Source organism: Mustela putorius, unplaced genomic scaffold, assembly GCF_011764305.1.
Source record: "Mustela putorius furo isolate JIRA1106 unplaced genomic scaffold, ASM1176430v1.1 tig00003858_pilon_pilon_pilon, whole genome shotgun sequence".
Taxonomy (NCBI): Eukaryota; Metazoa; Chordata; class Mammalia; order Carnivora; family Mustelidae; genus Mustela; species Mustela putorius.
This window is the reverse complement of record NW_025422010.1, coordinates 39,479,032-39,495,849: the sequence shown is the minus strand read 5'-3', so window position 1 is coordinate 39,495,849 and position 16,818 is coordinate 39,479,032. Positions and strand designations below refer to the sequence as shown.

General features: G+C 43.1%; 1 protein-coding gene across 2 annotated transcripts in view; it reads left to right on the top strand.

The window, feature by feature from the left end:
- Window positions 1-16,818, top strand: part of EPG5 (ectopic P-granules autophagy protein 5 homolog) — a 105,765-nt gene that overhangs the window by 17,745 nt on the left and 71,202 nt on the right. For both annotated transcript variants that reach the window (XM_045065584.1, XM_013055923.2), the window contains exons 6-13: window positions 491-564; window positions 2,480-2,585; window positions 5,372-5,486; window positions 6,122-6,272; window positions 9,447-9,602; window positions 13,111-13,268; window positions 14,351-14,505; window positions 16,325-16,465. In XM_045065584.1, coding sequence (XP_044921519.1) covers window positions 491-564; window positions 2,480-2,585; window positions 5,372-5,486; window positions 6,122-6,272; window positions 9,447-9,602; window positions 13,111-13,268; window positions 14,351-14,505; window positions 16,325-16,465 — 1,056 coding nt within the window. The remainder of the gene's footprint in view (window positions 1-490; window positions 565-2,479; window positions 2,586-5,371; window positions 5,487-6,121; window positions 6,273-9,446; window positions 9,603-13,110; window positions 13,269-14,350; window positions 14,506-16,324; window positions 16,466-16,818) is intronic.

Below are 16,818 nucleotides of genomic sequence, written 5' to 3'. Positions count from 1 at the left end.
TAAATAAATAAAATCTTAAAAAAAAAAAAATATATATATATTCCCCTTCAGTGCTGATTATACGGCTCACAGTTTCTCCGCTCTGCTGCTTGCGTTTGGGTTATTTTCTTACTCACAGCCACCACTCAGATGGGTGGAAGCCAAGTGCATGCCAGGGGCAGCTTCTCCATGTAACCTTTTCTTTAGTATTTCTCGCAGTGAGAACTCTGAATCTCTTTAGGTAGGAGGAGGATTTTTGGTTTTGTCCAATATTGTGTTTCATCCTATGTGGGTACAGTTGTTGAAGTCAGCTGCTCTGCTCGCTGTGCTCTGTGAGTCCAGCTCAGTCAGGACTGCCAGGGAACCCATGTGCTCTCACTCTTGGGGATTATGTGCCAGTCCCATCTTTGTTTTCGTAACGGCTTCCTCTGTCAGAATGCTGGTGAACTGAGATCATGGATACTTGGGTTGTCAGCTTTCTACAGTATGCTTTTTCCTTTTCTGATTTCAGATCAAAGTGTTGAATAACCCATCAGGGGTCTTTCATTTTATGCAGTCCCTTGCCCTGCTAATGTCTCCTGTCAAGTAAGTGCGGAAGAGCTTTATGAAGTAGAAATTGAAATGCTTCTTTCTACCAAAGATTGGCTTCCTAAACTGCCCAGATCCAAAGATCCGCTAAGGGAGGTGTCAGCATTCCAGAATTTAATATTGCGGATTTTCTTTGGGTTGGATACCCTTTTCCCCCCACATGACCTTATTAACTTCTTATGTATAAACAATTAAGCTTTTTTTGGGTCCCTCTTTTTAGTGGATTTGCCTCTCGTGTCATATATGTCATTATGAAAGGAGCTGTGGAGAGACCAGAAAGTTATCTTTCCATTAGAAGAAGAGCTGTAGTAGAGAGGGGAAGAGGGCAGAGATCTAAGTGCCCACTTGGGAAGCTGCGATCAGCGTGCTAGCCCCAGGGAGCCTGAAGGGGGGTGGTGGAGCAGTGAGAGAAGATTCTAGGTGTATGTATGACTGGGTTGCAAGAATGGGGGCAGATCTCATTAAGAGAGAAAAGCAGGCAGGGCACTGTCGGTGGAGAGAAGATGCTATGGCCCAGGGTACAGGTAAAGTGGCGGTACGGAGGATACGTAGGAGATTAGCTTGGCTGGAGCAGAGACTGCATGGGAGATGGTCATACAGTGGAAGAGCTACAGTGACTTGGATGATAGAAGGTTTTGACATTAAAACAGAAGAATCTAGATTTGATAAAGTCTGGCCCTGTAGCAGATCAGGGCTTTTGAGTAATTGTAAAAAGCATCCAGGAAAGCTAGGATGGACTGAAGGCAGAAGATGTGCTTCTGCTTAATTGAAGTGCAGTTAGAGACTTCTGGCTCTCCTGGCTCTGGATCCCAACCTCTTATCAAGAGGACATTTAGGGGGAGAAGGCACTGTCTTGTCTAGGTGACCTTGAACAGTGGTATTACCTCCGGCTCTCAGTCCTGGAAAGCCTGTCTGCCCCGGAGCCTGAGTTGGGGTAATGGTGGTGAGAAAGAGAAGGAGGGGAACCTAAAGGTTATCTTCGCAGAAAAGGATTAAGTAGCTGATGAAATAAGGAACTGGTGGGATAGGAGTGGTTCTGAGAGAACTCTGTAGACCTCTGAGCCCGAGTGATTGTGAGGGCATTCATGCCCTAACAGACCAACAGGGACAGAAAGGAGAGCTGTTTTATAAGGAGGAAAGTCTGAGGTCATTGAGGTATACAAGTGGACACACAGGATTGGAGCTCCTTGGGTTGAAAGGGCAGCAGTGTGCTGGAAGTCATGGGAGAAAGTTCCTGTAACAGGAAGGAATGGGCGAATTTTTCAGGAGCAGGCTGAAGGGGAAGGAACAGGGGCCATGTTGAAAACCATGTTGTAGTCTAAGAGAAGAAATTTCTCTGGTTATACCTGCTTCTCAGGTCTAGCCAACACCTTGTGAAACCTGGCTGGCAGGAATTCTCTCTAGTTCTCTCTGCCTGGATACAAGGGGTTTCTCTAACACGTGGTAGATAGGATTTTGACTTCAAAATGGTTTTGCCTTTAGAGGTACTCTTTTCCCCTAAACAAACTTCTGAATTACCTGCAGATTATCTTTTTATATTCAGTAAAGCTGATGAGATCGGATACTACATGTTCCTCAAGTCGTGTACTGGCACCAGTTTGTAAGCCTGGTTGGAGGCGAGGTCCCTCAGCAATCCGTATGTATTGAGGTCCTGGCATGCGGGAGCTGGGCCAGCATTACAGCTTCTCTGCAATTACTTGTCACTACTAATCCAGGATCCTCGAGGTCTGCACACCAAAATTAGGTTTTAGCTGCCTTGAGTTCTCGCCAATTCTTATTTGTTTAGTAGTTTAAACCATGTGTTGATTGGGTGGCCGGCTGAATCTTCTGCGGGGTTGAGTAGATGATCCAGAGTGCATGCGTGCGGGCTTTCTGTGTTCATGTGATTGGCGTGATCTCCCTTGTCCTTCAGAAATCGAGCGGAATTCCTGTGCCATATGAAGCCCAGTGAGCAGAAGCCATCCTCCTCGGGGCCTGCATCCGGGACGTGGACGCTAGTAGATGAGGGAGGAGAAGAGGTAACTTGTCGTGCCTGCATCATTTTCATTAATCATTGTCGAGCTCCCCTTATGTGCCACGCATTGTTCTAAGCACTTTTCACATGGTCTCTCCTTGACTTCTGTGACAGCCCCATGAGGGCAGGTACTGGTGTGAGAAAACCGAGGTGCAGGGGGCGAAAGAGTTTTCCCAGCAGGTAACATCAGTCTGTATAGTAAAGAGCTGGAGCTTATCAAGCTCTTCCTTTAACTCTTATGAATACTTCTTATCCATATGGTCTCATTTGTAAGGTATAAGATGGTTCTTTATTCTTGGTGAGAACTAAGTGATCCAAATCCAATTTCCCAAGATAGTACTTGTTGATTTTTCTTTCTGCTGTACAGAGGGTTAGTGTATCTGTCAGGAATTTTCCCTCCAGCTAGTTACCTGCCCACGTGCTTTTTTATGGTCCACATCCTGATTTGATGTACTGTCAAGGTGGCCAGGGACCAGATTTACTAAGTCTTCTTTTTATTTTTTTTTTAAATAATGTCTTTTTTTTTTTTTTAAGATTATATTCATTAGAGAGAGAGAGAGAGTGAGAGAGAGAGCACAAGCAGGGGGAGTGGGAGAAGGAGAAGCAGGCTTCCTGTTGAGTGGGGAGTCCCATGTAGGGCTCCATTCCCAGATCCGGGGATCATGACCTGAGCTGAGGACAGACTCCCAATGACTGAGTCACCCAGGCGTCCCAAGACTCCTTCTTTTTATTTTTATTTTTTAATTTTTTTTTTAAGATTTTATTTATTTATTTGACAGACCGAGATCACAAGTAGGCAGAGAGGCAGGCAGAGAGAGAGAGAGAGAGACGGAAGCAGGCTCCCCACTGAGCAGGGAGCCTGATGCAGGGCTCAATCCCAGGACCCTGGGATCATGACCTGAGCCTAAGGCAGAGGCTTTAACCCACCGAGCCACCCAGGCGCCCCAAGTCTCCTTCTTTTTATTTTTTATTTTTATTTATTTTTATTTTTTTTAAAGATTTTATTTATTTACTTGACACACAGAGAGAGATCATAAGTAGGCAGAGCATCAGGCAGAGACAGAGGAGAAGCAGGCTCCCTGCTGAGCAGAGAGCCCGACGCAGGGCTCGATCCCAGGACCCTGAGATCATACCTGAGCCGAAGGCAGAGACTTTAACCCACTGAGCCACCCAGGTGCCCCAAGACTCCTTCTTTTTAAAAGAAGTTGACAGTTTGCAGCAGACAGTTCTCACAATGACAGCCGTGGCAGCCATGGGGATCATGTCTGTGTGTTTACCCAAGTGCTCATTCAGGACTGGGGGGCTGCTTTGCACTCATTTTCCTCTTCAGACATCTCTGCTAGAGACTCAGCAGTCACCTTGAAGAGAGTTTCTCAGAAACTGGTGCTTTAAATTGTATTTAAAGATTGTGCTGAAATGCCCCCCCCCCTCCCCCCCCCGCCACGAGTGTGTTATCCTCTGAGAGAGAAGTCTTTTCTCTGGAAGGTTTCCTTTCTCCCAGAGACAGGTGATGGCTGGGGACCCTGCAGTGGTGCCTGGCCCCTGGCTGTCCTTACTGACTGTTGAGTGAATTTAAGACCCTGGGGAGTAGGTGAGAATGTTGAGAGTGCTGTTGACTCAGAAGGCTGCAGGAAGGAAAGTGCTCTCAGTTTTTCACATTAGTGGTTCCTTGATACTGGCTCTATATTAGAACCAACTGGGCAGGGCGCCTGGGTGGCTCAATCATTGGGCGTCTGCCTTCAGCTCAGGTCATGATCCAGGGGTCCTGGGATCGAGTCCCGCATCGGACTCCCTGTTCAGTGGGAAGCCTGCTTTTCCCTCTCCCACTCACCCTGCTTGTGTTCCCTCTCTTGCTGTCTCTCTCTGTCAAGTAAATAAATAAAAATCTTAAAAAAAAAAAAAAAAAAAAAGGAACAAACGGGGGCAACTTAGAAATCTTGCCCAGGCCCACACCCAGACATCCAGATGTGTAAAAGCCTCCCAGGTGATTCTGATGTAGAACCAGAGTTGAGAGCTACTGCTCTAAGTAGAGTTTCTGAGGCTTGTCTGTAAGCCATTTAGGACTGAAAATGGGGCAGGGGTTGGGGGGGGGGGAAGAGTGGCTTGGGAGGTTATCAATGAATGCTTTAGTCCCTTGTTGAAATTGAGGTGGTATATTCTTCAGGATGTCTGGATCTTTTTACAGCATTCCCTTTTGAATGTAGCATATTTTAGGACACAAATCAACTTGTTTTCTAAGATGACTTTAGTGCTTGGTATTAAACAAAAACCCTAAAGGTTTCCCCTATATAATCTGTATGTATGGCCTGTTATTCTCTCCTGCTTTAGCAGCACTAACTGGCAACAGAACTTCAGTAGCTATAGCAAATGCAGATTACTTTGCCATAAGGCAGTGTATACTACAGTAGGCCTTGATTTGGGGGCAACAAACTTGTAGCTAAAGTAACTTGGCCTGAATATGTGGTTCTTAAATTCATGTTGTCAAAGCACTGAGCTTTTATAGTAAGATTTTCCACTCTTGAGGAATTTTTTATTTAATCTTCTTTGGAATGGACGTTTAATGAGGGCCGTTTCAGCCATGGAAGAGTGGGTATGACCCAGATGCACATATAATTGTGCTTGCGATTTCGGGGGATTTACAGCCCATCTGTGGAGCTGATAGTAGAAGTCCACAAAAACACATGGACCACGATGTAAGACTTGTATCTGTGATAATTTAGCTCTTGTAACTCTAGACCCTGGTGTGTTCTGATCCAATCAGCTGACATGATTTTGCATCTTTCCCCTTAGGATGAAGATCCCGAGACCAGTTGGCTTCTCCTTAATGAGGATGACTTGGTTATCCTTTTATCCCAGTTTCCGTTCCATGAACTCTTTCAGCATCTTCTTGGGCTTAAAGCAAAAGGTAGACTGATTTCTTTTGTCGTGTGGTAAATGGGATTGTGGCAAGCTCATTCCAGGAGCTCAGCATCCAGCCTTCCAACCTGGGCAGGTTTCTGATCTAGGTTCCTGGGTGCCTGGCCATCCCGTGCAGACATGGTTGCATCATATCTCAGTGTGATTTCCTTCCTTTCTCTTGTGTTTGTAATTTCCCACCTAGTGCTGAGATGCAGAAAGGTCAGCTAGCTTGCACATTGCCCAGCTTTTCTTTTTTTAAGATTGTATTTATTTATTTGAGGGGGTGGGGGGCAGGAGCAGGAAGGAGGGAGGGGCAGAGGGAGAAGCACACTCTCTACTGAGCAGGGAGCCCAATGTGGGGCTTGATCCCAAGACCCAGAGACCATGACCCAAACAGAAGGCAGATGCTTTAACCGAGTGAGCCACGCAGGTGCCCCCTATGTCTCCAGCTTTAATATATTGCTTTCATTTTATACTTTGTCTCAGGTTCCCCACGTCATGTTGACAGAGAAGCCAGAGCAATGGGATTGTTGAGTTTTCTCGCCTGTGGCTTTGTTTCCTCACTGAGGTGTTTATATCTGTGTCCTTCATTGTTTTTTGATAGTAATTGTAATTCCTCCCTTTTCTCCAATTATCTTCTAGATGATTATTCACCTGAAACAACAAGACCTCAAGAGATGATGAAAATTTTTGCCTTTGCTAACTCACTAGTGGGGCTTCTGGCTGTGGGGTTAGAAACCTTTAACAGGGCACGCTACAGGCAGTTTGTGAAGCGAATTGGTTATATGATCAGGTAATATTGCTGTTGCTGCATCTGTTTCTGTTTGCCTTTGCCTGGATCAGGCATACATACTGTGTGAAATTGAGATGATGGACATCTCAGTGTACGATTTGGGTCTGATTTATCATAAAAGTAAGAATTTTTTTTTACCATCTAGCAGATGGGAAGTCTATAAATGCTTCCAGTCAGAATATTTGGTTAATTATTTCAAATTTAACTGGTTTGTTAGGTAATTGTTCTTGGAGTCAAGGTTCTCAAAGTAGTTGCTGGGTTGAACTTGGCCAGAGAAACTCAACTCAGTCATGGAAAATGAAGCCTCTCTGAAGCTTCTCTCCTTTTCCTTTGCTCCCTGTGTTCTTCCACCTCCTCGCTCTTACCTGGGAATTGTCACTGAGCTGCGGAGGATTGGCAGTAGCTCCTTCATGTCATTGTTTTCCTTTTACCTCTCTTATTTATTCTTATTCTGATTTTCGGTTAAATGCCATTTAAAGAAAGTTGCAAAGACATCTGTCATTGGCCCCTGTTTTGAACTGAGGAAAGCGTTATCATTTATTTAATTGAAAAATGGGTTTATGGTTTTATGATCAAGTATGAATAAATTTTGAGAACATGTACTGCTTTTTATTGAATTAGTTTTGTATCCTCTTTTCTGCATTATTAATTTTTCTGTCTTTACTGTCATTCCCTATAGCACATCAGTATGCTGTTGTTTATTCCAACTTCCCTTCTTTCCAAAAAAGCCTCTAAAACCTCTCCCCCTCCTCAGTGATGTTTCCCAAACAAAATTGATTATAATTATTTGTTTATTTATTTCCATGTGCTTTGTAAAGCCAGGTAAATGGTTATAGGATGCCCTGCAAGGCTGTGACTTTGAAGGTCTTTAAAAGCCTTTAGTAGAGGGTATTGAAAACAAGAGACAGTGGAAGGAAGGATCGTTGGTGCCTTGGAGAGTAATTTCTTTAAATCTAAAAGCCCATGTACTCATTATTAGAAGTTCAGACGATAAGGTAAAGCCTGTCCTTTTGTTCGTTTATGTGATGTAGGATTGAGTGCCCACTGCATGCCAATGATATACCTTCTCGGTTTTTTTTGTTTGTTTTGTTTTGTTTTTTTTTACCTTCTCGTTTTATTCTCCCAATAACTCTGTAGGAAAGACATTGTTATTCCTGCTTTAAGGTCGGTATTCATTCTATAATATTTCTGTGTAAATACTTACAGTTGATTATTATAGTGTATTATGATCTCTCTTTGTCTTCCATCTACTTATTTTTCTTTGTACCTATTGCACATTCTTCTCACACCTTCCAGTTGTAGAACTGTTTTCTACAAGGTCCCTTTCTTCAGGTCATCTATTGGTTCCAGGTTTTTCCCTCTATTCTTGCTTGAATTCTCCACAGTCAGGCTCTCCCCACACCCCACCCCTGGACCCACTAGACAGCTCTTAAAAATGAAGGGCACTAATGAACTTTGTTCTACTGAGCCAGTGGCCAGTTCTGAGTCTTCTCCCTTACATTTCTCCCATAGTTGACATAGCTTTCTCAGAGTTGCTCACTTTCTCCTTTAAACATTTTCTTTGGGGCACCTGGGTGGCTCAGTGGGTAAAGCCTCTGCCTTTGGCTCAGGTCACGATCTCAGGGTCCTGGGATCGAGCCCCGCTTTGGTCTCTTTGCTCAGCAGGGAGCCTGCTTACCCCTCTCTCTCTGCCTGCCTCTCTGCCTACTTGTGATCTCTCTCTCAAATAAATAAATAAAATCTTTAAAAAGAAAACAAACATTTTCTTTGCTTGGTTTCCAGGATCCCATATTTTGGTTTCTCCTCCATTTCCCTAGCTTCTCATTTTCTGCCTCCTTGGTTGTTTCACCCTCACTCTCAAACTTCTTGATGTTGGACTGCCCCAGGACTCGGTTCCTGGACCTCTTCTCTCCATCAAAACTTGCTCTTCGGACTTCATCCATTCTCATGTCTTTAAATGTCATCAAAGTACTACGACGGTTCTCAGAGTTCTATTTCTAGCTCGTGCCTCTCTCTTAAGCCTATAAGCGCAGCTGCCAACTCAGCACCTCCCCTTGGATGACTCACAAACATTGTAATTTAATACACCCAATGGACCTCCCCGGTCTCCTCCTTGGCCTTACTGTCTTCAGTAAGTGGCAACTTTATTCTTCTGTTTGCTCAGGCTAGAGTACTTGGTGTCATCCCTGTCTTTTTATACCCCACATCCAGTGTGACAGCCGATTCTGTCATCTCTACCTTCAAAACACTGTCATCAAATCTAAGATGCCACCAATTCTGAAGATGCATTTTGTGTGCCTCTTAAGAAAAAATGCTACAGAAGTATGGCATGTTACCAGTTTAGGACATATTCCATTTTGCAGGGATTATAGTGTGAAAGATGTGCATCCTTTTAAACTAATGAAACCTCCTGTTTTCAGAATCCAGCCGCTTCTCCCCAAGTTCACTGCTACCACCCTAGTTCATTCTCACATATTTCTCCCGAATTACAATTATCATTGTTAATAGCCTCCTGACTTGTCTTCCTGCTTTTGCCCTTGCTCTACCCTCGGATTATTCACGCAACAGCCAGTGTTCCCTGTAAGTGGTGAGTCAGGAGCTCATGTCATTCGTCTGCTCCCAGTTTCAGTCAGAATAAAAGCCAAAGGGTTCGCAGTGGCCTGGTCTCCTGTCACTTTTCTGATTTCTTCTCCAGCCAGTCTCCCGCCCACTTACCTTGCTTTCACACACTGGCTACCTTGCTGTACCTCCAACATCCTGAATATGCCTTGGAGCCCTCTCTCTGGTTGTTCCTTCTACCCGGATGCTCTTCCCTTAGATACCCCTGTCTTTACTCACACGTCCTCTTTGGTGAGGCCTTTCCTGCTCCCAGCCAACCTCCTTACTCTGGAAAACTCCAGAGAAACTTTAGTCCCCTCTCCTACTTATTTTCATCGTCACTTATGACCATTGGACAGATTATACTTTTCCCTTTACTTTGTTGTCTATTTGCCTCCGCTAAATGTAAGCCGCGTGAGTGTGGGGTTTGCCCTCTCGCTGACTGTCTTTAGAACCTTGAAGGTAGCAGCTGTTCCGTGATATGTACTGGGCAAATTAGTGCTTCCAATGTAATATGAAGGTGCCAGGATTGAGTACATGAATGAAAAGTGCTGTATTGCCTTTCCTCCTGTTCAGGATGACCCTTGGTTATGTGAGCGACCATTGGGCACAATTTGTGAGCCACAGCCGAGGCTTGGGTTTGGCCCAGCAGCCCTACTCCGTGGAGAAACTACAGGTTGAATTTGATGAACTGTTTCTGAGAGCTGTCCTGCATGTGCTGAAAGCCAAAAGGTAAGACATGTGATGATGATTGTTGAGAAATGGCTCCCTGGCTCGCGAGGAAGATTGGTGCGAAAGTCATCGACTACAGTTAGATCTCTTACAATAATGTCTGAGTGCATTTCATCTGTTTCTTATCTTGGGCAAATTCATTGTCTTTAAGTTTCCTTATCTGTCATGGTGGACTGAAATGCTCTTTTTAAGATTTTTTTTTCAATCTTAAAATAACCCGATTCTGATACCTCAGTGGTGTCATCCCTCAACTTTCGGGGAAGCCTTGAACAAGGTATGAATTCTCTTTCCCACCCATCTCAGTGCTTGAGTGAGGCAGGGCAGGTGCTCAGTGCACAGCACAAATGATTTGCCCATTTTATTGTTCCAGTTGTCTTACCGTGAGGTTTCTCGTGGGTCCTGGGCCCCTGTGCTTGGCTGTGTAAATGCTGTCTTCTGGTCATGTTGTCTTTGTTGCTGCTTTTAGCCCGGGATACACTTGAGGGAGGGAAAGGGGCACAGTGGTGCCTCCTGCACTGTCTTCCCTGAGCCATCTGGCCAAGTGTAGGAGCAAGTTCTGCCAAGCGTTGTGCCCTCTGCTGGGAGATGTTTTATGGCCTCCAGTCCACTCATGAGCTGCCAGCTCTTCCCCAGCTTTGCCTTCTTCTGAGGTCTCTGTGCTCCATCTTGCCATGATCTCTAACTTCAGCCCGTACTCATTGTGTGTTGTGTAATGGCTTTGAGTCTTGCCTGCTATTTACTGGCACCTTGGGCCAGTCACCTAGTCTTTGTCTTCTCATTTTCCTCATTTATAAAATGGAGATGATGGTAATGATTCTGCCTGTTCCATCGACCTCATGGATATGTGCCCAGGATGAAATGCAGTAGTATATGGAAATACTTTTTAAATCATGAAGGACCTTTTGGATGTAGGTGGTGGTGGTTCTTTGTGGCTTCAGATGAAGAATAGAGTAACTGCTCACTTACAGAAATTTCAGAACCCCTTGACTAAGTCTTAAGCACTTTTAGGCACTCAGAAGGCATGGATCTAAGATATATAGAACTTGGGCTTAGATATTTATCTTTACTTGTTTCTCATTCTATATTGTCCATAAATTTGGTGGTCTCATCGGGTTTACCAGATCCTGTGCAGAATCCTGCTGGGGGTCAGGAGTAGTCTTCGGTGTCTGATCTGTCATGTGTTCTTGTGGCCGCTTAGCTGAGATGGAAAGCTCTCACCATAGTTACCAATTCCTAGAGTTGGAGCTGTGAACTCTTCTCCTGTAGCATTATACATGTAATTCACAAAGGCGGTCCTGTCATTTTAAACTTTAAAATATTGAGAACTGTTGTTCTTGAGTTTATTTTAGGAAAGAGATTACACAAGAATCAGATATTTAAAGCCATGATGACATTTAAATGTATTTGGCTTTCCAGTAGAAATTTCTGACAGTGGTTATCCCCCAACCCAAAGCAAAACAAAACCAAAGGACAGCAAAAACCTAAGCCAGACTTACTGCATAACTGCCATATGGGGGATTTCATGGCCTGAAATACACAGTCTCATGACATTACTTTTAAGGCCTCTGCAAATTCCTCTTATTGTTTTGGAATAAGTTATACAAGAGAGTCAGGTCCTATGTGAGGTGCTAGAATAATTATTTAATAAGACAGAAGCTTGGCCCAACTGAACTTAACAGTTTCTTCAACCTTTGCTCAGGAGTCTAGCTACTGCTTTTCAGAATCTAGGTCAGTGGTGGTTTGGGCCACTAGTAGCGTGGTGATGGCGCCTAGATGTGGGTCTGGCTTATACTATTTAATTTCTTATTCTTTTTCTCTCAATAAGCTTTGTTTGTTTTTAATTGGTTAATTTGTAGGTTTGTCCAAAATACAGCAACAGTTTTGAGTGCTTCCCTGTTTTTAAAAGGATTTTTTTGAGATAAAATTCATATAACCCAATTTTAATGAGCATTTACTGAGAGTGCTGATTGTTTGCAAGATACTGGTTTAGGTAGGGGATAATTTGAAAATAAGGCTCTAGGTTACATTTAAGTTTATTCAAAGATGAACAAAACCTGGTTTCTACTCTCAAATTGTTGTGGTTTGTATGTGTATGTAAATTACAGCAACTTGAGGCATTTCTCACTGTGTTGTTTGAGGAGCACTTGAGTCTGAGTCACCCAGGATGACTAGAACCTGAAAATTCTTGGGCCAGAGCTGTGACCTACAAAATCAGGATCTGTGTAGGCAGGCCTTGGAATCTGCATTTTCCACAGTCTCCTGGTTTTTTTGTCGTCGTCGTTTGTTTTTGTGTGTGTGTGTGAGTAAAGCAATTGAAGATTATTAAATGAACATACAGAAAAAGCTTTCAAGAGTGAGAGGGGTCCCTGCAGAATTGCCACCGAGGGCCTTTAGAGTTGGTCTTTTCTAGAAAGCTAACCAGGGAACTTATATTCTTTTTAACATCTCTATTGATACCAACATTGGGCAAGGACTAGTGATAACACCTTCAATGGCTTAACATCCTTTGTAGGGTCTGGTTATTCTTTGTTGGTCATAGGTGATTATCATAAAAAAGACACCCACCCCACAGGCCTAGGGCAGGTGGTTGGGTTTGTTCCATTATGCCTGGTTTCCCCACGCCTGCACACTTTTGGGATTTCTGTGAGCCTGATCACGTAGCCCCCTATTTATCTCTCCCTGCCTAGCCCTGCCTGTCCTTTACTCATTTCTCCTCGCTAGAATAGTCTCCCTGTGATTTTTCTGCCCGCTCTGGTGTAAGAACCACCCATAAAGGGTATGATATTGCCAAAGTCAGGTATGGATGGAATTGTGTAATAGTGCTGAGGAGGAAATCAGAGGAGGGCTTCATAGTTGGAGGGATGGCAGCTTGGAGGTACGAGATTCTTGCCGTGCTCATCCAGGAATGGTCTCATACTCTGCACGCAGAGAGGCCTCTGGTTAGAAACATGGGTCTGAGCTGTATAGTGGAAGCCTTTGAACATGGGGCTGAGGAGTGTGAATTTCATTCAGTGATGAGTGGAGAGGCCCTGCAGGGTTTTTGATTCTCCTCCCTCTCATTGCACATGTGTCTGTGTACACACTCGTACCCGCATGTAGACTCAGACACATACATCCATATCTAAGCGCCTGTCACCCAGGCCTTAAAAAGATCTTTGGTTCAAAATACAGCTCTGCCTCCTATTACCCTTCCTGGGCCTTAGGAGCCTTACCGGTAAAGTGAGGAGAGTATCACTAGTAATACTTGCCTTGGTTTTTGTTAGGACGGAGTGAGATGATCTGTATGGTAGCGTGATTAGAACAGAGCCTGACACAGAAGAAGTTTCTGTGCGAGTCTTGCTGTTACTGTTACCCGTCCTTGAGGTGTTGGTGGCCGAAGCATGTTAGAAAAATTGCTGTGTTGTGATTTAAGAACTTTTTTTTTCCTACTAGAGCAGGTCTGCCTGCTTTCTCAGTGTGGTGAAGTTGACTGATAAATGAAACTATTCCTACTCTTTAAAACACGCAGACTTGGCATTTGGCTGTTTATGTCGGAAATGCCCTTTGGGACGCTGTCGGTCCAGATGCTTTGGAAGCTCTTCTACCTCATGCACCAGGTGGAGAGTGGGAATCTGGAGAAGCTCTGCGTCGCTCTCCCGCCTGCTGAGTGCAAGAAGCAGCTTCAAGGTACAGTCTGGCCAGAGTGTGCCGCGCAGCTCTTTTCACCCTGTGCGCCTTCATGGCTTTATTCCTTTTATTTTTAGAAGGACTAAGAGAACATTTTACTCTGTATACTCGTATGTAATAATTTTGAAATTTGAAAGGCTGCTTTATTGCTTTGACATATTAGAATGATAATTCCAGTTTTCATTATTCTTGAAAGGCTCTGGGTAGTAATTTGGTATGATCCCAGCTCGGGGATGAGAAATGAAAATTGGGTTGTAAATGCCCCCATGGAGTTATTTTGAAAATATGGGACATTTGATGGACTACCTTTGATTTCTGAAATGTGTAAACACCTGGAAAGAAGTGTAGGCTTATTGCCTTCTTATTTTGCAAATTCCATCAGGGGAATGTATTTTTTAAACAGACTTTTTTTTCAATCTTTCCCCTGTATCTTTGCCTTTGTAGCATTTAGTTTTCTGTCATGGATCCCAAAACTCTAGTGCCCCCTAGTGACAAAATAGTGTGTTGCGTACACTGCATCCTCAGAGAAGTTGGTAGAATGAACACACTGTATACTGTTTATCACATTTAGTAGTATTGCAGTCATGGTTGTAACTAATTTCTTGCCCCAGATTTTCATTTATAAGAAAGTCTCTTTTGTTTGGAATGAATGCTATGTTTTCACTGAGTGCTTTGCTAGTCCTAGCAGTTCTCATTAGTAAGGTTGTCATCATTCATTTGGCTGACAGTTAACTAAGTTGTTTCAGGTATCTCACCTGGTGACAAAACCCACCACTATTCACTAGTGTCATTTAATCTTCAACAACCTTTTAAGGCAGATGGAGAAACTGAGGCTTGGGGTGTTAAGTATTATCTTTGAGGCTACATTATTTGTAGAGTTGGAATTTCATGTGGTCTCTGCCTTTTCCCCAGAAGCCTGTAGAAATCCATTCTGGAACAAAGAATCTTTTCTAAATATTATAAATATATTAAAAGATATTTCTAAATATCTTCTAATTTTATACCTCCTTTCTCTCTGGGAGAGTGATTAAAAGTGTTATCTCTTCATTCTTTGTTCTAATTTTCTTGCCCTGAATTTGCAGACCCAGAACACTTTGTGAATTTTGAGAAGTGTCTTTCTTCCATGAATAGCTCGGAAGAGATTTGCCTTCTGACTACATTTGCTCAGATGGCTCAGGCCAGAAGAACCAATGTGGATGAAGACTTCATAAAAATTATTGTTCTGGAGATATATGAGGTTAGAATATTAAGTTTTAGAAGTCAGCTAAAAAATGTTTTCTTTGGGATCTTTTGATTCTTTTGGGATTGCTTTACAAAAAAAAAAATGTGACTAGTACTGAGTATGGAAGGAGGTAGAAAATCAAACGAATATCATGTTGCTATAAGGAGTATTGAAAATACAAATCCTGCTCATTCCACTTCCCCTTACTCTCTTGACATTTGATGGGTGAATTTCAGTGAGGAATAGACCATCTGGCACAGCCTGACACTTGCAGTTTTATCAGTGTCTGCTGCTGCTTTGCCCCACAACACTGCCAGTAACACGGAGGTCTGGTTTCTGAGCCAGTTTATTTATTTGTAAAAAAATTTTATTTATTTATTTAGTGTGTAAGTGGGGGGAGGGGCAAAGGGTGAGGGGGTGAGAATATCAAGAGACACCCCAGTGAGCTCGGAGCCCGACACAGGGCTCGATCCCACAATCCCGAGATCATGACCTGAGCTGAAATCAAGAGTCAGGCGCATAACCATCTGAGCCACCCAGGCGCCCCTGCTGAGCCAGTTTATATGAAATGGTGGAAAGAATACTGACGCTCACGAAGAAGATGTGCGCTTGTTTTAACTCTGCTAGCAGTTGCCCATCTCACAGCTGAAAAGATGCCTTCCCACTCTGGGCTCAGCTTCCTCAGCTATAAAATGATGAGGTGGGATGAGATCCTTGCCTTCTTCCGCTAAGCCAACACTAAGGGAGGAAGAGAGTAGACTCTGGACCCTGAGTGTCTAGAGGCATAACCCATATATTTAAAAAGATGCGTATTTTCCATTTAGGGTGTCATTTATTTGTTTATTTTCATTAAAAAGTATTTCTTCCGAACTATTCAAGTAAATTTGAAGTCAGATTATGTTTGAAGAAGATTATCCTACTTTCTCCCCAGTACCCTGGTTTGAGAATGATACCACTGGATGATCCAAAGTTCTTTTCCAGGATCAAATACTAGGCTATTCAAACACTAGGCTATTGTACTTTGTACTTAGCGTGAAGTTCAGGCCTAAATCAGTCTGGCATGCCAGACTATCTTCATGATACGAGAATATTGCAGGGGAAAGACTGTTTCCATATACAGTAAGTGGTGTTCTCAAGGTCTTTTGTGAAAGTAATATTTGTGTTCTTGAGTGTTTCAAGGATGTTGGCCAGTACTTAGAGTAAAAATTACATTGTGTATTACATTCTGATTCTTCTTGTGTGTTTGTGTGTGTGTGTACATGTGTGAAATTGAGGCAGCACTTAATCTTACTGAGATGCCCTCTCACCTTTTTGTTATTTTTTTGTTCTATTCTCTTGTATTTTTTAAAAAATCTGCTTGCCATTGACATCAGTGGATTGCAGGCTGTACTTTGGAATATGTTGTTCAAGAAGCATTGGTGAACATTGCTATTTTAGAAGCTCTTGTCAGTGGGGATCTTATTTTGTAGGAGAAAATAGGTATTTCTATAAAATGCATTCTGATTTTTATCATTTTAGCAGTTTTAAAGAAGTTTTTACACCAAAGGGTATAACACCAAAGGTATTTATAGCTACAGATAGACTTTGGGATGTATTTACTATGTGGGGCAGTTGGAGTTGTTGTTTTATAGTTGCTTCCCTGCCCCTTCTGACTCCTAGCCTCAGGATAGATGGTTTGCTCTCTAAAGGTCCAACATCTTCTTGAACATAGTGTGACCTGAGGCTTAGTGTGAGATTCTTTCTCGTTTGCTTGAGGACATCCTAAATGAAGTATGGAACTGTGTTTTGACTGACAATTGACTGAAAGTACCATTTCCACTCCTCCCACCTTTAGGTATCTTACGTCACCCTGTCCACCAGGGAGACTTTTTCAAAGGTTGGTCGAGAGCTCTTAGGGGCCATCACAGCTGTTCACCCTGAGATAATATCTATCCTTTTGGATCGAGTTCAAGACACCATTGACCAGGTGGGAATGGTAAGAGCAATGATTTTGTTTGTTTTGCTTTTTTTTTGTTTTGTTAAATCCTACATTCATGGAGCAATGAGAAAAATAGGTTGTTGGGAATGTCTGAGTCACAGGCACGGCAGGGTGAAGAGAGCATGTACTGTGTCCCGGACTCTGCCACTCACCAGGCCTGCTTGGGGTTAGCAGCTTTGTACAAAAAGTCTGTAACCTCCCTAACAGGTCTTTCTTCTAACTGTAGTCTGTAGTTAATAACCGTTTGCATTGGCTATCATAATTTTTATGTTTTATACTTGGAAGAAGACAACCCTGATTAGGAAGAAAGGCCCTATTTACATCAGCCAAAAGCAAAATTAAAAGTGGTG